This window comes from Erythrolamprus reginae, chromosome 1, assembly GCF_031021105.1.
Source record: "Erythrolamprus reginae isolate rEryReg1 chromosome 1, rEryReg1.hap1, whole genome shotgun sequence".
NCBI lineage: Eukaryota > Metazoa > Chordata > Lepidosauria > Squamata > Dipsadidae > Erythrolamprus > Erythrolamprus reginae.
In genome coordinates this window covers 89,964,646-89,990,966 of record NC_091950.1, presented here as the reverse complement: position 1 = coordinate 89,990,966, position 26,321 = coordinate 89,964,646, and the positions used below count along the sequence as shown (strand labels likewise).

At 38.0% G+C, this 26,321-nt stretch overlaps 1 protein-coding gene across 1 annotated transcript in view; it reads right to left on the bottom strand.

Annotated features, from left to right (window-relative positions):
* Nucleotides 1-8,778: 8,778 nt before the first annotated feature.
* COX16 (cytochrome c oxidase assembly factor COX16) overlaps nt 8,779-26,321 on the bottom strand; it is a 28,446-nt gene continuing 10,903 nt past the window's right edge. Inside the window, exons 2-4 of the mRNA XM_070758571.1 lie at nt 20,645-20,722; nt 12,680-12,742; nt 8,779-9,041 (exon numbers count right to left, since the gene is read on the bottom strand). Of these exons, the coding sequence (XP_070614672.1) occupies nt 8,949-9,041; nt 12,680-12,742; nt 20,645-20,722 (234 nt within the window). The 3' untranslated portion in view covers nt 8,779-8,948. The remainder of the gene's footprint in view (nt 9,042-12,679; nt 12,743-20,644; nt 20,723-26,321) is intronic.

Genomic DNA, 26,321 nt, shown 5'->3' with positions numbered 1-26,321 from the left:
TTAACATATTTAAATGTTTCGATCATGTCCCCCCTTTTCCTTCTGTCCTCCAGACTATACAGATTGAGTTCATTAAGTCTTTCCTGATACGTTTTATGCTTAAGACCTTCCACCATTCTTGTAGCCCGTCTTTGGACCCATTCAATTTTGTCAATATCTTTTTGTAGGTGAGGTCTCCAGAACTGAACACAGTACTCCAAATGTGGTCTCACCAGCGCTTTATATAAGGGGATCACAATCTCCCTCTCCCTGCTTGTTATACCTCTAGCTATGCAGCCAAGCATCCTACTTGCTTTTCCTACCGCCCGACCACACTGCTCTCCCATTTTGAGACTGTCAGAAATCACTACCCCTAAATCCTTCTCTTCTGAAGTGCCAATGCAATACTCAGATTGAGGATTCCTTTTCCCCATGTGCATTATTTTACATTTGGAAACATTAAACTGCAGTTTCCATTGCTTTGACCATATATCTAGTAAAGCTAAATCATTTACCATATTATAGACCCCTCCAGGAATATCAACCCTATTGCACACTTTAGAGTCATCGGCAAATAGGCAAACCTTCCCTACAAAACCTTACCCTATGTCACTCACAAACATATTAAAAAGAATAGGACCCAGAACAGACCCTTGTGGCACACCACTTGTAACCTGTCTCTGCTCAGAATACTCGCCGTTAACAATAACTCTCTGATGTCTATGCTTCAGCCAGCTTGAAATCCACTGAACTATCCATGGATTAAGTCCAATCTTCATTAATTTATCTATCAGCTCTTTATGTGGAACCATATCAAAGGCTTTGCTGAAGTCCAGATAGGCACAGTTCTTTATGTTCCATAAATAGTCAGTCAGGTCCATTTATATAATCCAGGGAGTTCTCCACGCCTCTTTGAGTCACCTTTCTAGATTCAGTCAAATAGCTTAGTTTTCAGGGGTCACTTTAATTAAACGTCTTCCTTGTTCTCACATTTAAATCTCCAGTGGTCATAGAATAGATGTATATAGTCCAGTAAATATATTCACAGAGAACTCACAGGGCATCCCTCTTTGCTTCACTGCCCCTCCAAGGCAGCTCTGGCTCCTTTCGGAGACCACCAATGGGAACAATTTGGCCCTGGAGCGAAGAAACCTACCCTCCGCATCCAATCTCACTGTGACATCAGCCGGAAGTCCTCGCACAAAGAATATTCTAAAATGGATAGAGTCTCTTCTTTAATCTTTTTCAAAATGGTAACCTTCAAATGTTTTAGGTCTCTCATTTCCAGAATGGCTGGCTAGAGATTTTAAAAGTTATGGTCCCAATACATCTAAAGAGAAGCAGGTTGGGAATAGCTGACTTAAACAGTAAGATGTGAAAGAATTTGCAAGCAGTAAAATTGCGACCGTGCTTGCAATATCCTGATTCAGTTTTGTTAATTTCTTGCATATTTTGTCTGCATGAACATGTTGAAATGCAAGATGTAATGAGTGAGTGGCAGCATTAAACAAAAAGAGCAATGGAATTCAGAGGCACATTTAGCCAAAAACTGAATGGGGAAGAAGCCTGGCAGCTAAACCATTTTTTCCAGAAATGCTGGCAATCAACAGCCATCTGGGAGCTGGTAATGAGCTTTTCTCCTCCCAGCAAAAGACTTTCAGACTGTGGGACATGAAAATTCCTGCAACAATTGAGACCTGTTTGAAAATGTACACGGCCAGCCTGCCACAAGCCCAGCGATAGCTAAATATTTCCATTATGGTGGCAACACTTTAACTACCGTATTCTTCCCTGGGCTGGGTTAGCCATGCTTAGTGCCAACATAAAAGACTTCCAGGGAATTTCACATTGTAATGTGAACTGCTGGCGAAGATGAGTTGAACCCATCCCTGCAATTGGTATGATGTTGTTATGGTACCTGATTAGAATGTGGTAGTCTTTAATTTGGAGAGGAGGGAATATCTGTAATTTTTAAGACATTATATGACTTTGATTTGTGTTAGCACCCAGGCTTAAGATGTGTGACCATATAAAGCTTTGAAATAAAAATAAAATATCCTGAAAATCTGAGAACTCATCAGAAAAGCTGCAATTCCATTTTGTTGCTAAATAAAGCTGTAAGGATGTATCTCAAGTCACCAGCAAGCAAACATAACCCAAAGCATTCATTCAGTTTCAGGAAATATTCCATGAAGTTAATTTGAGTGGAATGAACTTAGGGACTATCTAGACATTTCAGAGAACTCACTTTTCCCTGTCCTGGACCTATTAATAAATACATTGACATAGCAGTATTGTATCAAATTATATTAATAAAGTAGTTTTCCTACTTGATATAGCTACATGAAGTTTAGACAGGGAAATTTAGTAGTCCAGCCACACTAAATTGTTATATAATATACCAGGAGTCCTACTTTTAAAAACAGATGGAGGAAGTGCAAAGTATAGACTGTAGTTTAATTTAAAAAAATAAAATGTATTTATGCAACATGTATGACTATGTCTCAAATGTTTCATCATTTTTTAATGTATCATTATATGAAAGCCGTTTTTAGGAAAAGCCTTTGAGGTCCACACTCAGGGGTTTTACAGGCTATAGGTAGTATATCTCCACTTTAGATGATATTCTGTGGCTTATATTCTGTGGCCTAAGAAAACAAGAGACTTTGCAATGCAAGTCTTAACATTATCCTGGGGGATTTTCTATATAATAAAAAGAAATCTCTAGAGGCTTAAGTAGAAAGAAGTTTCTTAATACTTCAGAAATGCACAGGCAGTAATTTTTGAGGATGGCACTGCTCCTATTAACTTTTTCAAGATTTTATTTTTCTTTAAAGTTGTAAGTCTCCCAAAATCATTGACAGGAATTGTGTATAAAGAACACAATCTAAATTTAAACAAATAAGGCAAGTTTGTACTCTGTAGACAGCGTGTGTAGAATAGAATTATTTATTGGCCAAGTGTGACTGGATACATAAGGAATTTGTCTTTAGTGCATATACATAAAAAATATAGTGCATATACATAAAAGATAAGTCTGTCAAGAATCATGAGGTACAACACTTAATGATTGTCATAGGGTGCAAATAAGCAATCGAGAAACAATATCAATATAAAACTTAAGGATACAAGCAACAAGTGACAATCATACTGTCATAAGTGGGAGAAGATGAATGATAGGAACAATGAGAAGACTAACAGTAATAGCAATGCAGCCTTAGTGAATAGTTTGACAGTGGTGAGGGAATAATTTATTTAGCAGAGTGAAGGCATTTGGGGGGGACGGGACTGTTCTTGTGTCTAGTTGTTTTGGTGTGCAGTGCTCCATAGCATCGTTTTGAGGGTAGGAGTTGAAACAATTTATGTCCAAGATGCGAGGGATCAGTAAATATTTTCACACACCCCTTTTTGTCTCATGCAGTATACAGGTCCTCAGTAGAAGGCAGATTGGCAGTAATTGTTTCTTCAGTTCTGATTATCCTCTGAAGTCCGTGTCTATCTTCTTGGGTTGCAGAACCAAACCAGTGTGTCAAAAATTAGGCGCAGCATGTCAAAAATTCAGAAAACGCCTAACTTAATTCTGATGTCATGATACATGGGAGGGAGGGAGACGGAGAGAGAAAGAGAGAGAGAGAAAATACACTTATATAATTGTAAGTTTCTTTTATTTGCCTTTGTACCTCAGGGAAAAAATACTCTTTCAGATATTTCTTTACACAGTCTGCTCAATTCGGGCTCCCAAATGCTCAAAATACAGCAACAAGATATTCCAAAGTTTTGAATCTCAGGATGCATTTGTAAAGAAAGTATTGTTCTAGTCAATTCCAAGTTTATTCTTTGCATTAATTAAATTTTCTCAGATTTACAGTACTCAGAATCGCATGTAAGTTTCCAAACAATGATTCATATGGATTTCAAATGAAACAGAAACATAGAAGTCTGACGGCAGAAAAAGACCTCATGGTCCATCTAGTCTGCCCTTATACTATTTTCTGTATTTTATCTTAGGATGGATATGTGTTTATCCCAGGCATGTTTAAATTCAGTTACTGTGGATTTATCTACCACGTCTGCTGGAAGTTTGTTCCAAGGATCTACTACTCTTTCAGTAAAATAATATTTTCTTATGTTGCTTTTGATCTTTCCAACTTCAGATTGTGTCCCCTTGTTCTTGTGTTCTTGTGTTCACTTTCCTATCAAAAACACTTCCCTCCCGGACCTTATTTAACCCTTTAACATATTTAAATGTTTCGATCATGTCCCCCCTTTTCCTTCTGTCCTCCAGACTATACAGATTGAGTTAATTAAGTCTTTCCTGATACGTTTTATGCTTAAGACCTTCCACCATTCTTGTAGCCTGTCTTTGGACCCGTTCAATTTTGTCAATATCTTTTTGTAGGTGAGGTCTCCAGAACTGAACACAGTATTCCAAATGTGGTCTCACCAGCACTCTATATAGCGGGATCATAATCTCCCTCTTCCTGCTTGTTATACCTCTAGCTATGCAGCCAAGCATCCTACTTGCTTTCCCTACTGCCTGACTGCACTGTTCACCCATTTTGCTCACCCATTTTGAAACAATGGAAAACATCACTAATGTACTGGAAGAGATAAATAGTGAACAAAATAACATTTATGATCGCTCTTATTCATTGGTGTTTTTGTGTGATCTTATGTTATCTTGGTAAATACTCCACTTATAGTCCAATCCAAGACATCATTATCCAAGCTGATCTGCGTTCAATAGGGTTTATATCTCCATACGTATAGCCAAGGATTATTATACCACAGCTCAATGCCTAAATATAAGTAACTTTTTTTTCCTATGAGCTGGAATAGTTTTAGAATAGTTTTACAGTTCCATTTAATCTTAGAGCGGTTTTACAGTTCCATTTATTTTGCTTGCCACTTGAACTTACATTAATGAAAGATGACATACATATCTCTCTGAAATAAATATATTTTAAATAAAGACACATACCAAATGGCACAAATGAACAGAAGGCCTCAAATGAATTATTCACAGCCTCTTTGAATCTAAATACATACAGAGTTTGAGAAAATATTGCTGGAAGATGCTTGTACCTAAAACTGCTGTTTCAAAAAAATTCCATAGCTTTATTGGATGACTTGTTGCATGTCAACACACTCAATGATTTCATAGGAAAAAGCTGCCGCTAGCAAATTGCAGAGAATGAGGACAGTGAAGAATGAAATGTTTGGCAGGCAGAACAAGCAATTTATGGGCCACAGTAACTCCTGTGGCTTTATGAACTTATATTTAGTCAAATGCCACTGCTGTATAGGACAAGAAATTAGTATGTTCTCATAAAAACAAACAGAATTCTCCCTGGTAAATGATCACTGAATGGTTGAAATGCTCTCAAGGAAAGTAACCAAGGAAAATAACTGTTAGCTTTCCTCCATACAGAACTCAGTTGTCCAGTATAATAGATTCCATGCCTAACACTTGCACTTAAAAGGATTCCGGTTAAGAATACAGGGATAGATCTCAATATTAGTGTTCTGTCTGGGTCACTCTGGAAGCCAAGACCAACCCAAAAAGAGAAGCCAGACACACTGGTAAAAGGCAAAGGCAGTTTATAAAATTCAAGAAAAACACAGGTAACAGAAAATGTCCTCACAAACAGGAAAATGCTGTATCTTCAAATATATCCACGAAGGCAAAAGTCCATGCAGCAATACAGGATTCTTGCTGCCAAGACGAGGCTGTAGATAGCAGACCTACACCTCCCACGGGTCTTCCAAACTGCTGGGCCACAAGCCAGGAACAGAGACGCGGAGAACAAAGCAGGACACCGTAACTCCAACTGATAACACTCCACATGGCTTCAAGGGCTTGCCTGCCTTTTAAACCCTGCTAAGGAGGACCACACCCAAGCCCAGCTGTTCCTAAGTCAGTGCTGATAATACTTCTTTAATTGCTCCTTTCTTTGATCTGACCGTCTCTGTCGCATATCAATGACGGCTTGTGCTTCATCACCTAATGACTCCAAGCTACTGGCTGGGGAGAGCCCCCCCCCGCCGGGGCTCTCATGCTGTTCTCCTTCGTCCCATTCCTGACTTTCCTCTCCCCCGTCCGACTGTTCAGCCCCCTCCTCTTCGCTGTCATCCTCCTCCGGGCATGGAGCCAGCAGAGACACAGCCGGTCCCTGAGCAGCCTCAGGCTGAACCACAACAATTAGGAGTACAGAATTCTCAAATCAGAGTAATTTCTATTCGGAACAGAAAATATGGGCTGTAATCCTGAGTCAATGGCCTACAACAGTACAGTACATGCCTTGGACAGATGATAGAATTGGATTTGTCTGTGAAATGCTTCTTATCTTTAGGATAGATAGATAGATAGATAGATAGATAGATAGAGAGAGAGAGAGAGAGAGAGAGAGAGAGAGAGAGAGAGAGACAGAGACAGACAGACAGACAGACAGACAGACAGATTTCATTGAGGGCCACATCATAGTTGTATTTGACCTTGGGGGGTAGGGTTGGGCATGGTGAGCTTGACATCACTCATATTGGGAGTGTCTATGGTAGCCCAAGCATTCTATCAGCAAATACAGGCTCCCAATCTCAGTTTTCAGCCGCAGCAGCTTCTGCAGCCCTCTGCCAGCAAAAATTGAGTCACATGGCCCGTCAAGCTCCATTTTTGTTGGCAGAGGCACCATAGGCCTGTGGCCCTGTGGACCAGAGCTAAGCACTCCGTAGGCCAGATCCGGCTGCCAGGCCTTGAGTTTGACACCCCTGGGATAGAGGAACAGCAGAATGAGAAGTATTGAACATCACTTAATTTATTTTTGGAGACAATCATGAACAAATTATAGTAGGAAAAGCTACGTTAATGTGAGTTCCCCAAGAAACCATATTTTGATTACATATTTGGATGAATTGCACATATAGATGGAACAGACTTTTGTCCTAATAACACAAATCTAATAAAAAGATAAGTGAAATTAAATTACTGGGACACAACCAGGGGAGAAATGCTACCGGTTCGGCCCAGTTCAGCCCAGTTCACCCAAACCAGTAGTAACAAAAACTTCTGGTCCTGAAAAGTCTGTAGTTTGCGGGATCTATTTTTCCCCCTTTTTTTGAAGATGGGAATTCTTTTCCAGTCCTCTGGAAGTTCCCCGGTTCTCCAGGATCTTTGAAAGATATAGTTTAATGGTTCTGAGAGCTTGTCTGCCAGTTCCTTCAGAACTTTGGGGTTAATCCATCTGGTCCTGGTGATTTGAATTTGTCTAGAGTAGACAGGGGTTCCCTTACCATTTTCTTTGCTATTTTAACTTCTGTTCCTGATATATATTTTTGTGAGGTTGTTTTTGATAGATTTGTTCAATCCCGGGCTTATGCAGATCGAAAACAAAGAAGAAATCCACTTGCCGATATTTCAAATCAACCTTTTAATATATAAAGCATCATTTATACAAGCCAAATTCATGCATGTGAGTTCATCTTGGCAGCTTCTCAGTAAGGAGTTAAAAGATAATAGTCCAGCGGCTAGACTGCTGCCGAAGATCAAAGCACATTCCTTAATGAGATAAAGATTCTTCAGTTTCACTGACTTACAGTTACAGCTTTCCAGTCTCTCTGCAGACAGGGCAATTCTACTCCAAGGATTTTAGCAGAGAAATAACAGTTGGCTAGCGTAACATGGCTGGAACCCCAAACCTCAACTGACTTCATTACAAAATGTTGAAATTCCACCCTGATTCCCATGAGCCACCCTTAAATACCTATGGGGAGTGGTCAACAATTCCCTAGAGTTAAAAAAACCTATAGACTACTTTCTTTTCCCATACTAGAATTCTTATCTTTTTCTTAGTCTTCTAAAGCGGGCATCTAAGAAAGCTTCATGGTCTACCTTCTCCTCATCCTCCTCTAAGTCACACCATGTCTGCCACCTCTGCTGGTCCCCCAAGTTCATCCATGTCTATCTCTCTCGCACTATCTGCATCAGCTGCCAAAACCACTGGCCCAGTGTGCCTGGCTCATCCTCCTCAGAATTTATCATTAGTTCTCCTTGTAACAGACCAATTGTTTCTTGACTTTTTTCTTGTTTGTAATATGTTGGAAGAACTTTTTTTGTTATTTTTTACTTTTTTCACAAGCCTTTGTTCATTTTGAGCCTTAGCTTTCCTCCCTTCACCTTTACAGGCTCGGGCTATTTGCTGGTATTCTGCCTTAGTTATTTCCTCTTCTTTCCACTTTTTATACTTGTCTTTTTTGTCTTTCAATTTGTCACAGAGTTCTTTATGCAACCATGCTAGTTTCTTTTGGGACCAATTATTTTTCTTCTTCTTCATTGGTATTGTAATTCTGTGTTGTTTGTATGTGAAGTGTGAAAGTGAGCTCTTTGTGGCTCTGTGAGTTTCCTGCTTGTTGCAGGGGCCATTTTGTGTGATGTCAGCCGCTTCTGCAGTTGTGTAGCTTTTCTGTTGCTTGTGTTTGACTATTTTGTGTGCAGTTGCATTGTGTATGAGTCAGTTTTGTGGCTTTTCGGTTTGTGCGTAATGTGTGAAAATTGTCTTTTGAGCTCACCTGGTCACATGACCATGACCAAGCCATGCCCACTGAGTCATATGACCCCACCCAAAGCCACACCCACCAAGCATGCCCACAGAACTGTTAGGGAATTTTTTTAGATTTCACCACTGAGGACGCAATCTACCATTATGACAATACTTTGCCTTTCAAGTCATTAAGAACATAAAAACTCATGTTCTTAGCTAAATATATTTGACTAATGCCAGGTGTAGAATCATCAATTTCCATGGCAAAGTTCAATTTTTTTATTTATAAGGCTTCTGCTTAGCCATGTCAAACACAGCCATATCCTTAATAGTTGATTCTATTAATTCACCCATCTTATTCATCTTACAGGAGGAAGAAAATAGTTCAAGGGCACAACTAGTTAATTAGTAAGGCTTTTAGGAAAAATAATACTACTACTGCTGCTTCTCTTGATCAGACCCAGTCTCTTCCCATGGACGGGGCCCTCTGATGTTCTTCCAGTCATCAAACAACGTATTTTCTATTTTCTATGGAAAAAGAAAGGAAGAAGAGAAATCATACAATAGAAATGTTATTTATTCGTCTATTTCTGCAATATGTATGCTATTAAATGGGAAGTCTTCACACAACATACTAAAAGCATCACTAACTAATTGACTTAACCCCGTTTTCTGGCTTCACACAACATACTGAACCATGAACCACAATGGCTCATACAACATATAATAATATTCCAGGTCTTTGGGAAGGATTCGATACATGGATGAAAATGGCAAAACTAGTCTAAACATCTAGCTGACTGTGTGACAAACCATAACGTAATAATTATTTTGTTAAATAATAAGTTGAAACAATGGTGGGTTCCTACTGGTGCAGTCTGGTACACGCGCTTGGTAGACCCCCCCCCCCCCGATGAATATGCACAGAAGTAAAATTGTCTATTTCTGCAATATGCATGCTATTAAATGGATTAAAAGATAGAAAGGAAACATTGTATATTACATTACACATTTTGACAGCAGTGAGAATATGTCTGGCACAATACTGGAAACATGGAGATATACCTGAGACTGAAAACATAATCATTGTAAATTCCTAGAATGTGCAGAATTAGATTAATTGACAATAGAATTAAACCAAAAAGAGGGCTCAGAATATTTTGAAATTTGGAATTTATTTTATAATTGGTTGGAAAGAAAGAAAAAAAAAGAAAAAAAGATTTATAGATGTATATATTGATGCTTAACGGAAGAATAACTATAGGGTTATATAAGTTTGGTTGCAATGAATATACTGTATATATATATATATACTAATATATCCTTAACAAAAACTGTAAGGAAAATACAGTTTATATGGTTAATATACACAAGCGAAAAGTTAACTTTAAGACAATTTACTGTAAAAGTACCAAAGAGGTTTTTATATATAATTGTAAATGGGTTTTTTTTGTCTAATGTCTGTTCATTTCTTTTTTAATGTTTATACTCAAATAAAAACTAAACATTTTTAGTATTCTAAAAATGAGCTAAAATAAAATCATACTTTGGCATAATCACTTTTTTCTCTGTAGCTAAAGAAAAAAATTGGGTTAGATGGATATGGTAGGAATAATTAATTTCTATCTGGCTCTTTTCAGCCTTCTTTGCTGTGCTCAGAAACTGTTATTATCTTATTACAATTTCTAGGGAAGGTGGAAACTACATAGAAAGCAAAAAAACAACAACAACCCTCCCCTTGTTCTAAGAAGCCATCTTCTATTCTAAAGTTGTTCACTATTTTATCTAAAACAGTGTGTTTTGTGGGATGGAAAAGGGAGGGGGATGTGTGAAAACATGATCTTCTGAACATGATCCACCAGCCTAAAACAAATTATTTCTTCAGCTTTCAGATCAACAAAATGAAATTCCCAGCTCAAATCTAGGGAGGTAATCCCTAATAAATGAAAAATAAGGGACTGCTGAGTGATTTATTATCCAAATTTATCACCAGTGAAAAGTGCAAGATTTTCTAAAATACAAATGACAATACAATATATTGCAGCGCAACTCAGAGTAGCATCTCATTTTATTAGAATCAAGAGTGGGCAGCATGCATATCTTTAGTTAACAAAAATGATGCAACTGATTAATTCAGGATTATGAACGAAGGTTGAAACAGTCTGTGGAGCTTTCAAATAGGCAATAAAACAATTTTAAAACTCAGGAAGAGTGAAATGGGAATATTTGATTGTATATTATCAGCTAGAAATTCACTTGTGTCTGGATACTGAAAATTAACGGATTAGACACAACGCTCCCAGACTTCAGCTTATATCATTATGTTCCAAATTAGAACATCATGTTATTGTTACATCATTATTATCCTTCAAATATCTGAAATGCAATCTGATTTAGACAGGGCACCTTGCTAGGCCTGCGTGTTTCAATACAAATATTACTTCCATGCTGCTTCCCTACATCCATAACTATTGCAAAAATTAGAGAATTGTTTGGGTTTGTGTGCGTGTGCTTATGAATACATATGCAGAGAGAGAGAGAGAGAGAGAGAGAGAGAGAGAGAGAGAGAGAGAGAGAGAGAGAGAGAGAAAACAAACGTTTCATTAAATGAGTTTCCCACATAGTGTTTGGATAGATTTAAAAAATAACAATTTTATTGTGTTTTTTAAAACTACAAAATGGATTACAGCATTAAAATAAGGTAGGTCAATAAAATTCAGTTCCATAGCACTTCAACAACAATGACTCTAGTCAACATTGCCCGAGGTCTAAAGTAGAGAATCATTAGTATGTCTAAAATTAAGAGAATTTAGATGGGAGCAGATTCTCACTCTATTCTTTCCTCTTTGATTGACTATCTTGGGTTTATTTTTGATATTATGATTATTTTGGGGTTTAAACACTGATAGGTTTTGGTTTTCTTTCTATTGATGTATTACTCTGTCCAGCACAACACTTTGAAATTGGACTGAAACTTTTGAAGAAGTACTGTAAAACAAATACATTTATGTAAAGCCATTACTTGTTTCTGTCCATTCCAATTCATGACCTTTAAGGGAAGTGACCCTGAATTCCAATTTCCCTTCTTCCATCCAGCTGCCTAGACAATGAAAAGCTATGAAATTGTATTGGGTAGAAAGAGGTGTCTGAGAATTTATTTTAGCTTCTATAGAAGATGAGATAAAAAAAATTATGGCAGTGAATATTCCAGCTTTCTCTGTCGCTATCAACTTGTGTCTAAAAACTATACTTCATTAGTGGAAAAGAAAGTGCACATACCATTTAATTCATTGTAATCCTGTTTAACTATTGTTTTCCTTGCTTCCCATTTTATCAATGGGGTTATTTGTTTTACATTATTTTCATTAAAAATGAATTAAGGAGCAGGGTTCTTTTGCTGATTGTGTAAGTAGCATTGGAATAATTCACCTGAAGAATGTAAAAAAGTACTATTTTTCAGTTTTAGTTCTATAATTAGCAATAGCAATAATACTTAGATTTATATACCTCTTTACAGCGCTCTCTAAGCGGTCTACAGAGTCAACATAATGCCCCCAACAATCTGGGTCCTTATTTTACTGATTTTGGAAAGATGGAGCCTTTCTGAAATCAGAATCAACCTGATGGTGAGAATTTGACTGCTGGGCAGAATTAGCCTGCAATGCTGCTTTCTAACCACTTCATCACCTTTACTGGAGCATTTTGCTGTTCCTATTGGTTGGATTACATATAAAATTTAATTTGGAATAGCATTAATGTCAATTGAAATAATATGTGACTCCATTTGATTTTGAGTTCCAAAATCTGGTACAGTATACTTTTTAAAATGCTGAGCACCAAATGAGGCTAGAAATGCACAGTGAGTCCAAGGAGCTGATAGATTAACAGTCTGTATCATTAAAGAATAATACATATTTGCAATTAGCCACAAGGATCCTATCTTAAAGCTGGCAAGAGCAACACAGCAATACATGCACATTCTAATTGGATCTGCAGTTTTTCTTAACAGTAAAACTGCATTTGCAGCACTCTATGGACATGAAAAATGGAGGTTGCATCCTACAAAGCTTTGAATCAAAGTTAAAGTTCATTTAATTTTAGACATGGCTAGGGTACATTTTATAACCAAATAGCCATATAAAAAAGAAAATATACCAATACCATACCTCATATTCTTCTTCCAATGTCACCTTACTCTTTTTGAGCTTTTTTACCAATTCTGGATCAATCTGAGTAATAAAATATAGCCATTAAATGTACTTCTAATCAGAAAGAAAACTTAACCTAGGAAGGACTGTAATTTCCTTGAACCTTCAAATACAGGCAATTCCCTGGGTAAAGAAAATAGAATATATTGCTTTTCCAATAGTATCAGCAAAAATATGGGTGGGTGGGTTGTGTGTGTGTCTGTGTGTGTCTGTGTATGGGCAGTCTGCTTATAAGGCAGTAGCTTTAACCTCTGAACCACAGGTTCTCCTCCTGTATCACTTTATACCAGGGAAAAGTTATATATATATATATATTTCCCTGTCAAATCACCCAATATGGGAGGGAGCATACTGCTCCCTTTTTGCCTCTCGGCCCTTCCAGGGGCCATCCAGGCAATTGCTTATAGTCAACAATTATATTCTATATGCGTAACATATTTTTGCTGATAATGAAAATGAAGTGAAACCTGTGGTTCAGAGGTTAAAGCTGCTGCCTTATAAGCAGACTGCCCAGGTTCACACCCCAGTAAGGGTGTGGCTAGTTGATGAGAGCTAAACAGCTTGAAATAGATCTATACTAGTCTCCCTTCATTTTAATTATCAGCAAAAATATGTTACACGTATAAAAAATAGTTTGCCAACTTTAAGCAACTGACTGGATGCCCCTAAAGGGGCCGGTAGGCAAAATATTGGGTGATTTGACAGGGGAAAAACATATATAATTCTTCCCTGGTACAAGCTGATAAAGGAGGAGAACCTGTGGTTCAGAGGTTAAAGCTACTGCCTTATAAGCAGACTGCCCAGGTTCAAATCCTGGTAAGGGTTTGGCTAGCTGATGAGAGCTAAATAGTTTGAAATAGACCTATACTAGTCTCCTTTTATTTTCACTATCAGCAAAAATGTTACACACACACACACACATCCAGGTGATATATATCCAGGTGATATCTGTTTCATATATGTGCAACAGACAAAGTATGAAATTCAGAAAGCTGCACTATAATAAGCAAAAAGCTAAACAAGCTTGTTATGAAGAGAGGAAAGAAAAACAGAGAAACATAGAAGATTGACGGCAGAAAAAGACCTCATGTTCCATCTAGGCTGCCCTTATACTATTTCCTGTAATTTATATTAGGATGGATATGTGCTTATCCCAGGTATGTTTATACATATTCAGTTACTGGGGATTTACCAACCACGTCTGCTGGAAGTTTGTTCCAAGGATCTACTACTTTTTCAGTAAAATAATACTTTCTCACTTTGCTTCTGATCTTTCCCCCAAATAACCTCAGATTGTGCCCCCTTGTTCTTGTGTTCACTTTCTTATTAAAAACACTTCTCTCCTGAACCTTATTTAAAACCTATATAAAAATGAAGGTGTGGCTGATACCAAGAAGAGATTAAAAGAAAGTAGTCCTCGACTTACAACCATTCAAAGTTATGGCACTGAAAAAATGACCATTTTTCAGTTATGACCGTTGCAGCATCCCCATGGTCATGTGATTAAAATTCAGATGGTTGGCAACTGGCTCATATATTTATGACTGTTGCAATCCCCTGGGGTCATGTCATCATCCCCTTTTGTGGCCTTCTGACAAGCAAAGTCAATGGGGAAGCCAGAATCACTTAACAGCTGTGTTACTAACTTAACAGCTGCAGTGATTTACTTAACAACGGTGTGGCAAGCAAATCGGCCAAAGCACATTTAACAAATGTCTCACTTAGCAGCAGAAATTTTGGGCTCAATTGTGCTTGTAAGTCAAGGACAACCCATATCTAGAAAAATATTCTAGAAACCTGTTGAGGCAATCTCTACCTTTTATAAGAACTATTGTCTGAAGAACTACAGAACACATACAAACTTGTGAATTCTAAAGAATTCTTTGTCAAATAGTTAATTAAATGATGTGTTCTACTGAATGGACTTTTTTAAAAAGTAAAAGTGCTCTCTGGTTCAGGGGAAATAAAAGATCATATTGAGAGAGACCATTTATTTACCACCTCTCCAATTAAAATTGTGTCAGAAAGACTTTCATTCGATTTGACTTGAATGCATATCTTGGAACATAGGTTCTTGTTTTGGAACTGTAACTCTGCCCCTGAGTAGCTGGCTGACTCATCCTGAATATAATGGAAGAATAAGGGGCAAGGGAATAAGTAAAAGTAAGACACCTATGTTTAAAATATTAAAAGACAATTCCTGAAGGTGCCTTTGTAAAGCCTGCTTAATATGCTGTACCTGTACTTTTACAAACCACTTAAATAGCCTGAAGTGAAAAATTTGAAACAAAATGCCCTTGAGGCTTGGGTGCGAAAGTGGAAATGTTTTATATTGCAATGCTTCAAAACTTTCCTTCTTCAAAAAGAATATTCTTGTCTGAAAAATTTAACTTTGAATATGCAAACGTGGACTCGCATCTAATTCCGTGGCTTGATAGACAGAAATTTTAGGTCATCATGATTTCTCCTTTGTATGTGCTAAGATTTGACTTTTGTTTTTAAGTTTGATGAAATTTTGTTTATTCTATAACTCTTACTTTTCTTTCTATATGGCCCTTTGGAACACCAATTTTTTAAAAAACAAAAAATACCCTGACTATATTGAAACAACACGTTGTGACTGTCCAGAGAGACATTACAATCAAATTCTATTACCTACCAAATAGATATTACCTACCTTGCACAGTAGTAATTAGTTTCAAAATGGTGCCCATCTGAAAGCAACTAAGAAATCTAATTTATGTAGGGTGTAAATAAATTATGGAATTTAACCCAGTGTTTTGATTTATATATGAACTGAAATGTTCTTGACGGTTTCATTAAAGGCATTAGATCTTTCATCCAATTGATTCATTTCTCCTTGATGGGTAAAAGTCATAAAATCAGGAGTCAGTTTGTTAAATATCAGCTACAATAGCTTCTGTAGTGACATCTAGTAAACAGTACAAGGGAAGTCTGTGCATTAAGAATTTATCGTGTGCTTTTCAAACTGAAGTGTTTTATAAACAAGTTTAAATTGCTTCTAAAGCCGCTGTAACAGGCGTCCCTAACTCCATGACTGTGGACCACTTTTGGGTTGTAGCCAGTGATGGACTACCAAACTTTTTACTACCACACTGTGGTCGTGGATTATGCATTTTGTTTCAACATCTTTCAGTGCAAATTGGTGCTCTGGGGTGGAGCTCCAAATTTTGCTACTGGTACTGCGTGCCTGACCGTACCCGTAGGACCTCATCACTTGTTGCAGCCCTTTGGAACAGGGCTGCAAAGCAGTGAGCAAGTGCATCTTCCCACTTGCTTGAGCTGCGGGCAAGCATGTGGGTGCACCTCCACATCCGTGAGTGGCGGCCATGTATGCCTGCAGCTTGCACAAATAAAGCTGCATGTGCGTGCTTGCTGGTCGCTCGCAGGAAATCGTCCCTTCTCCCCAGTGAAGGGCTACCAAAATTTTTACTACCACACTGTGGGCGTGGCTTCTTCATTTTCTTTCAACATCTTTCAGCGCAAATTGGGTGCTCTGGGGTAGAGCTCCATTTTTGCTATTCCACTGCGTCCCCCCCCAATCCGGGCACTAGCCCACCCCTTCCCTTTCACTGCCCACGCCAGTCTGCAAAGCTGGAAAGAGTGGGGAATTCTGGCCTACAAGACAGATAAAATCTTTGTTGTTTCTTTTATAGCAAAAGTGGTGTTTTTGAATACTGTACTATTTTGTTTTTGTACCCATTAGCTCAGTTAATCTGAAGCAGGGGTGAAATGCTATTGTTTCGATCCAGATCCAACCATACTGGTAGCTGCTGGTGGTTCGGAGAACCGATAGGGGTGGCAGCACGAAGTTCCACCCACCTCCCCAGATGCTGCCATATTCTTTTTTAAATCCTCTGTGCATGCACAAAGAGTTCTGCGCATGCGCAGAGGGTAAAAAGGCACACGCATGAAGCAAACCAGTAGGAAAGGTAAGTAGATTTCACCGCTGCTCTGAGGGTAGTACTGCAAATGCCTTAAGATGTTGGATTCTATCTGTTTAATACTTTAGATTTGAACCCATAAAAGAAAGAGTGTGTGTGCTAATGCAACACCTATCTGCATCTGTTTAAAGCAACCATGTTCTTTTCCAGAATCGTGTTGGAGTTGGAGAGATCAGTTACATGATTCTCTAGGAAAAGACCTATCACTTTAAAGAATTGCAGTCAGATGCCAAATTCATGATCCCATGCACTATGAAACATTATTTTAAATTTGCATATGAAATATTACATGGCCCTATCGGTTTCAATAATGCTTGTATTTATAATAATTGCCAATATTGTTGTATAGGACTATAATCCTCAAATCCTTTACTTTTATTTATAAAAATTAAATGGAATAAATATACCACTTGTGTACATGAATAAAAAATAGGTGCCAAAAGTCCAGGAATCTTATCAAGTCTGATTCCGAAGCCTATAATCCTACATGTTTAATAATGGTCAGAAGGTCCAAGCACTGGTGAGTTTTTCCACATTATATTAAGAAATCAGTAATGATTCATATTCAGTGATAGATTATAAGCAATTGCTAGTTTTGAAACAAAAATCCAAGGGAAATATTTTTTTTTCTTCCCTGAAATGGACAATTTCACTGACAGCAAGCTATAGTTAGCTCTGAGGTTAAAAATTAATTAAAAGATTTAGATATTATAATGCACTCTAATATTCTATTTGAATGTTACAGAGAAAATCAGAGACAGGAGTTGTCTGCATGATCAGACAGAAAAGTACAGCTTCTTATGAAGATGTAATATTAGTTATAGTTTCAACATTCACTCTGCATTCAACATATCATTTTTGAATGATATGTTTTAGCAGCATTTAGCCTATATGTCTTATAAATATTTGAAATTCATACATTAATAGAAAGATTCTTGATGCTAACTCACAGGAACATAAAATTCTGAGGAACTGCTAGAAAATTCTGAATAATGAATTTTGAACAAATTATTATCTCTATTCATTGCCAAAAGTTCTTCCTTATTTCCCAATATTGTTAGAAATGATGTGGGGTTTTTTAACTTTCCTGATAATAGTGTATATACCGCAATTCCAGGTTCATCACGCTGATCAGGAGCTGCACATTGACATATTCAGTGAAACTTTTATCTATTCGTTCATTCATTCGTTTTGATGGGTAACCAGGTAAATTTTAGACAATGAACTGAGATATTGCTGTTTGTAAAACATAGTTTATGGCTCTCTATACTATCTGAAACTTTCCAATTTGATTTAATAAATCATGCTAAAATAAACTATAGAGCTGTTATGGTGAACCTATGGCACACGTGCTACAAGTGGCATGCAGAGTGCTACAAGTGGCACGCAGTGCACACATAGGTTCTGGTCCGGCGTGCATGTGTGCACAGGCCAGCTGATTGTCAGGCCTTCTGGGCCCACCGAGTGTTGGAAAACAGCCTGTTTTCAGCCCCCAGAGGGGGTTGGGAAGGCCCATTTTTTGCTCTTCCCAAGCTTCAGAGTCTTTCTAGGAGCCTGTGGAGAGCAAAAAATGGATGTGCAATTGCACGCTAGGAACAGGGGGGGCCTGTGGAATTATGGGCATGGGCAAACATGTGCGCGCTCCCCTGTGCCCCCGCTTTTGGCACGCAAACATAAAAAGGTTCATCATCACAGCTATAGAGCAATATTCAAACCGTGTTAATTCAAACCTAGACTTCATTCTTCAGAACTGTCTTAATTATCAGCTGGGGTACATTAAGATGTTTCTTTTTACTCTGATGTTATATACTGTGGCTACTGTATTTAGATCATTAGTTAAACTCTAAGCTGTTATGATAAAAGGCAGACCATGTGAACCAACTCTGACAGTCCTAGAAGACACAGACCTATCTTGGATAATGAGAGCTTGAAATTCTGGCAGGGTGCTTATCCTCCAAACATGTCAGAGGCTACGAAGGGTAGAGAAAGGCCATCACCATGTCTCCTTCAAGGAGAGAAAGCAGTAGGGCCCCTAATCAAGCTATCCTAGACCTGGGAGTACACAAGAACAGCCTCCAGGCCTTTGCTTTTCCATAAGAAGCAATGCTGCAACTCAGTGCTGAAATCCAATTCTTTTTACTACTGGTTCTGTGGCTGTGGCTTGGTGAGCGTGATGTAGTTTGTTTGTTTCTTTCTTTGTTTGTTTGTTTAGTCAAACAATTATAGGGTGGTAATTTGTACAAATAAAACATTAGATAAGTAATGATAAAAATAACAAAAGAAGACAATAGGACAGGGACGATAGGCACAGTGGTGCGCTTATGCACGCCCCTTACAGACCTCTTAGAAAGGGGGAGATGTCAATTGTATATAGTCTAAGGTTAAAGGTTTTGGGATTAGGGGTAGAAACCACAGAATTAGGTAGTGCATTCCAGGCGTTGATTACTCTGTTGCTGAAGTCGTATTTTTTGCAGTCAAGTTTGGAGCGGTTGACATTTACTTTAAATCGATTTCGTGCTCGTGTGTTGTTGCGGTTGAAGGTGAGGTAGGACATTTTGGTATATGATTTTATGAACTATAATTAAGTTGGAACGGAGACGACGGAGTTGTAAGTTGTCTAAACCAAGAATTTCAAGTCTGGCGGAGTAAGGTATTTTGTTGTGAGAAGAGGAGTGAAGGACTCTTCTTGTGAAATATTTCTGGACTCTCTCAATTGTGTTGATGTCAGATATGCAATGTGGGTTCCATACAGGTGAGCTGTATTCTAGGATTGGTCTGACAAATGTTTTGTAAGATCTTGTTAGCAGTTTAGTGGGCGTGGCTTGGTGAGCATAGCAGGGAAAGGATACTGCAAAATCTCCATTCCCATCCCACTCCTGGGGGGAAGGATGCTGCAAAATTTCCACCACCGGCTCTTCAAACTACTCAAACTTTCCGCTACTGGTTCTCCAGAATCTGTCAGAATCACCCCTGCTGCAACTTCTATTGCTATTTTTGCTTGCCATGCATTCATACACTTGGCTTGACATTCAGATTAATTCAGGCAATTCCCTGATGCCAAAAGCTTGTGTGTCACGAGTACCTTTATTTTATCATGGGATATTCCCATCTCATATGGTCCAATAGAGAAGGCCCATTCCAGGTCCCTTTTTTGAAACAATATCACGTTGAGGGACCCAAGAGGTATGTGCTTTCTCAATAGCAGACCCTTTCTTTTGGAATGATCTTCACTCAACCTCCTCACACATGGTTGACTCCAACCCTGCAGATGTTTGGAAAGGCAATTAAGACTTAGCTATTTCTCTTGGTCAGGATAAATATAGCTGCCAATTGGGGAAAGTTAATGTATTTTAGTCCTCATCAACAATTAATTGCTTCAGGTCTGTGTTATTTTCTTTTGTATTTTTGTTTAATTATTTTGTATACTGCCCTGGATCATGATAAAGAAATAAAGCAACAAATAGTTATATCACTTCTACCTTTCCCCTGCAAGTAGAATGCTGACAATTTATTTCAAGGCAAGCCCCACTGTTCTATTAAGTGCTCTCGGGAAATTTATAACATGGAACTAAAGTGTTTCAGATTTTATTCTCATAGCTTTCTGTTTTGCACTGGCTGGCAGAGGGTTTGAATTTCCTTGAGTGTAATGGCAGAAAAACTGTACAGTATATAAGTGTAAAAAATAAAAATAAAATAGGTGTAGACTCTCATAACCTGTCTTGACAGAAAAAATAGAGATGCTAACTGATTGATTGATTGATTAATTGAATGAATAGGTTTTGTTGTCAATATACTGTTCTCTTAGGCTTTGAAAATGGGCAAGAAAAATACAATAGAAAGGATTCTGTGTGGAATGAAAATTTCAGCTATCTGTTGGAAAGCAAATACTGTCCTTCCCTTTAAAAGTTAGCTAATATTCTTGAATCTTGTATCATACAAGGAGAAGAATTCTGCTTACCGTGCCACGAATCTTTTGAATATCATATCGAATCTGTGCAAATTCACGGAGCCCAAATGACCCACCAACTATTAACACCTAAAAATTAAAATAAGGGAAAAATAATCAGGATAGGAAAGGAGAGAACAGTCCAAGTGTAAGATTATGAGAAACTGTCAGCCCAATATGTTGGTTTTACTGGCTAAATTATGGTAAAAAGACTTCAATAATAATAATAACAATATATGTGGATATTGTTTATATTAGCATCTTCAATGCAAGGACTGTACCTTTCTACTTCCCTATCTTTTTGTATCTCATTTCTTTGGAACTTTAAATTCAGCAGTGTCTATCTTGTAACAGCTGAAGCAACAGTGAACATAAGAAGAGCCATGCTGAATCAGGCCAAAGCCCATTGAGTCCAGAATTCTGTGTCACACAGTGGCCCACCAATTGTCCATGGGGATCTTGAGCAGAAGGAGAAGGCAAGACCCTCCCTTTCCCTTGACCCCCAACAAGTGGTACTCAAGGGAATCCTGCCTGCCTCAACCAACTTAGAGGCAGCACTTGGACATCCGTTTCAATAACCATCTATATGCTTGGCATCCATGAATCTGTCTAATCCTGCCTTGAAGCTATCAAGGCTGACAGCTGTCACGACCTCTCCTGGAAGTGAATTCCATAAACCAACGACCCTCTGAGTGAAGAAATATTTCCCTTGATTTGTCCTCACTTTCTTACCTATGAGCTTTATGGAGTGCCCCCTTGTCCTAGTATTGTGTGATAGAGAAAATAATTTTTCTCTATCCACCTTTTCTATCCCATGCATGACTTTATGCACTTCGATCAAGTCACCCCTTAAACGCCGTCTTTCAAGGCTGAAGAGACCAAGGCATTGTAACCTGGTATCATAAGGCAGGTGCTCCAGTGATTGCTAGATGAATTCAGACACCAAGGTTAAAAAAAATAAAAAGATCCAGTTATGTTCCTGGAACTTTTCAACAAATTAGGATCCTACATATATGGTGGCCCTCGGGGCTCAAAAAATGTGTGCTGTTTTGCAGTTCATTTGTAGACAGAGAGGCGATTCTACAGTCCCACAGTGGAAGTGCATAGTCTATCACAGTTGAAGATGAATTGCAAATGCGAAATCTCTGTGTGATGGAGTTTTAAGTGGAATGGCCATGGCACTACTCTCTCAGATGAAGAGACCTTACTCCAGTGGCATGGGAGACTTATGGCTGGAAACTTCTCTTGCCACAGTAGATGACCAAGAGGTTTATATGTGGTGGTATTATTATTATATAATTAAATACATTTTTGCTGCACCTACATTTTCATCAATCCATTTAAATCACTAAGATTTAGGAATAGGAATAATAAAACAGGAGAAATTGGCATGAAGAAAATAAAATGACCTTTTAGAATGAGATGCCATTAAAAAAGGCCTTCAAGTTTTAAAATGTAATTATGCTCTGCTATGCCGATTCCGAGGCTCCCCTAATATTATTAAATCTTTAAACAAATTAAACGTCAATTTTTTAAAAACTTCAAACCAAGAACGTATCTTCAAATCCAAACTGAATTTTGGTTATTTGCACAATCGATTTGTATCATTGTTGAAATCATTGTAAGAACTACTTAATACACATATTTTTTAACAAATGTTTTCCAAGTTTAAATTAACAAAATAAGTGTTAATATTCTACATGCCACACACAATAACAAAATTTACATAGAGAATTGTATTATATTTACTCTGCCTGTTGGAAAGTTTTGAAAAAATCCTTTCCATATTACAAAATGTAATACCAATAAGCCATACTAATGGCTTATATTTTTGACATAATTTTGTCTTAAAGAATAAAACCCAGCAAGACACACACAAAAAATATAAGCAGATGATTATAAACCAAAGCCACATTACATATGCATAGACTATAGAAGAGATGTAACAAATTTGACATCTGGGTAAAACAATAGTGACTTAACAACCCTTTTCTAGTTAAAGATGCTGAGTGATTACCAGCAGCTGGACTTTGTGCCAGAGCCAAAGGAGCTTTCCTGGACAAGGAGGAAGATATGAGATTACCCATTCACTTTTTGGATGGACGGTTCTTGAGAGAAGTCTGGCAAGTTCCAGAGGGATCTTGTCAAATGAAGTTCCAGGAGCCAGAGAAAATAACAGCATGTTCAAAGCCTCTGATGAACACCATTAACAGCACTAGATTTGATTTGCAAGGGTGGGTCCTGACTTTCCTCACTATTGGTTTGCTTCCTCCCACTCCACGTGGCTGTACCGCATGGCCACACACATACTTTGCACACAGATGCATGCACAGTGCTGAAAAACAGCTTCTGTGCAGGCATAGAAGTGAAAAACAAGATGTTTGTGCCTATGGCGCTGTTGAGAGAGCCAGTTCGGGGGCGTGGCCAACCAGTGATTGCTGGCGGTTTGGTGAAAGGGGGGAAATTCCTGCTATTGATTCTATAGAACTGGTCCAAACTGATAGGAACCCACCTCTGGTTTGCTGGACCTACTTTCTTTAGCACATTTAGCACACATTTAGCACATTTTGGTTAAATAAACAGGTTAAAGGAAGTTTACAACCATTTTTGTGGTGAAAGTTAAATTATCGCCTAGTTTCTAAAGACTAGCCATTAAGTGAATGCTGCAGTTGTTAAATATATCAGTAGTTCACTATGGAGCTAGTTTTCATGAAAACTGGAAGTAATTGAGCTGAGGTGACGTAGCAGGTAGAGTGCAGTACTGCAGGCCACTGAAGCTGACTGTAGATCTGTAGGTCAGCGGTTCAAATCTCATCACCAGCTAAAGATTGACTCAGCCTTCCATCCTTCCAAGGTGGGTAAAATGAGGACCCGGATTGTGGGGGCGATATGCTGGCTCTGTTAAAAAGTGCTATTGCTAACAGGTTGTAAGCTGCCCTGAGTCTAAGGAGAAGGGCAGCATAAAAATCAATCAATCAATCAAACAAACAAACAAATGAATAAATGCAGTTTTCAGGCAAAAATATTGATAAATATGGTTATACAACTGCATAAATGCAGTCCAGTTGCTGAGCATCTAAAGTGTGGTCATGTGACTACATGGGGGGTATGGGTAACCATTAGAACTTCAATCAAGCTCATAGAAATCCTTTAGGTAGGTCTACGGAAACTTCAAACAGTTACTAAGCAAAAGGCAGCAAGTCAGGCAAGTACTAATTTTGGATAGGATATGCAGAGGGATACTTCAGTGAGAATTGACAGTAAGTACACCAGAGAAATTAACAAAAATATATAAAGGCATATTTTTGAAACCATTGTTGAAAATGTGAAAAACATGAGGGCACATTTTATCATGCATGGTGGAATTGTGCGAAGAAATTGGGATACAAATTCATATAAACATGAAGGTTTTAAAGATAAATATTGTGAAGAAACCAATGTACTTTCTTTTATTGGGACTTACGGACAATGGATTAGAAACGACTCATGGATTTTGTATATGGGAACTGGAGAAAGACCATTGTATGCTCAACGATGGAAGGATAATCCAATTCCCACAGTGGGGGATGGATTGTGAAAAGGTCAGAATTTGCTGAAATGGCACAGCTGACCAATTTTATGTAAATGTTTCATGAACATTACTAAATGTTTCATGAAGTGACATTAATGTTTCCTTAGCATATTCTTAAAAACCTATTTCAATTTTCTTTCTGAAAAAAGAAGCCTGTTATGCTACAAAAAGTATGTGGCAAACTATTCATCAAGATACCAATTTGATACATTCAGTCACATCCCCGATTACCCAATAACTTGCTATCCAGTACAACTCCAAAAGTCAAATTCTTTGTTAATAAAATAGACAGCAATTTCTCTGTCTCTGCAACTTGCGCTACTAGACTCTCCTCTCCTACTAGTAGGACTTAACACATGCTGTGTATAGAAATGGCAATTACACTTAAACTTATATACCAGTTCATAGTGTTTTACAGCCCTCTTTAAGCTGTTTACAAAGGTAATCTAACAATCTGGGTCCTCAATTTATCGGTCTTGGAAGGATGGATGGCTGAATCAACCTTGAGCTGGTCAAGATCGAACTCCTGGAAGTGGGCAGTATCAAAGTCTAATCTCTGCACCACCACTGTTTTGCATCATTGACTCTGAAAGCCAAAACTGGATCCTTTTTACCTAAATCCCTGAATTAATGTTGTCTACTGGAGAAAAGGAAAAAGGCAATGTTTTATGAAACATTTTATTTAAGGAACAATTTTTTATTTTCAAGTCTCTTGTGTAAGAATTCTGCTTCTCAAGCCCATAAACCATGAGATGAATAGAGTTATTTTTGAAGCCTAAAACCAGCAAAAATCCAAATATCCAAATGTAGTTCATATCTCTCTCACACACACACACACAAACACACACACGTACAGTACACACAATTAGTGATGGGCGAACCCAACGGTGTTCGGGTTCAGCAAGTTCGGATGAACTTTACGCAAAATTCGCCCAAACCCGGACGGGGAATCCCAGCAAGAGATTCCTGGGGCGGAGCTTTGACGTCACGTATACCGGCAGGTTGCTAAGGATGCCAAGGTGATCACTTCCTGGATTCCATGGAATCCAGGAAGTGATCACCTTGGTGTCCTTAGCAACCTACTGGTGACATCAAAGCTCCGAACGCCAAACATGACCCCGAACTTTGCCCAAAGTTTCAAAAAATTTCGGGTTCATGTTTGGCATACCGAACACCGCAAAATTCAGTATGGACCCGAATTGTGCGAGTTCGGTTCGCCTATCACTATACACAATCTTTCTCTCTCTTTTTCTCTATCTCAAAGGCCATCCAATTCAACAACAACAGCAACAACAATCTGCCTGACCTGTCCGAATTTCAGGCAACAACACTGCCTATTCTTGGGTAGGTTCAGAAAATGTTCACTGCTTTCCCTCAAAAATGGTAATTCCAAGCAAGTCTTCTTATGTACAGGTGTATTTTTATGATTGACAAAAAACATTGCAATTTAATTGATATTTGGTTCCAATAGCCATTCTTTACCCAATAGTCTGTTAGATCAAAAAAAATATTTATTCATTACAAAACTGCAGAACTGGAAAAATCAAGTGAAATACTGTATTCCTTTTCTCTTTACTCAATAAGAATTGAAAAGGCATGGTAATATTTCAATTTTGAAAAAAATTACAATATATGTAGTCTAGTTACTATAAGGTTCCAATCTGACATCTGGAAACCATAGCCTTTAATTTTTTTCACTAGGCAAGTACAGGAGGCAATTTTGGCATAGAAATATTATTCAGCTTCTGTCTTAGAGAAATGTCTCTTGAATTTCTTATGTTTCAGACTAAGAGGCAATTTTATTTATCCTGCACTAGGGGACATACACCAACTAAAATATTTTTGCCCAAAATAATCTATTCTGAACTTTAGCAACATGTGATGACACAGTCTTCATATTTTGTCACTTTTTCTGCTGAATGAAAATGGCTAACTGGAAACAGATTTAGTAATTTGAGCAATGAAAAATGCATCCAAGAAATATATTATTATTAGCTTCTTATTTAACTGATTCTACACATGCTGCCTTGCATAACAAAGATAATGAAACAGGCTTGCAATCTGGGTCTGATATAATCCATACTGAACACTGTAATTCTTTGCTGACCCTCAATTTTG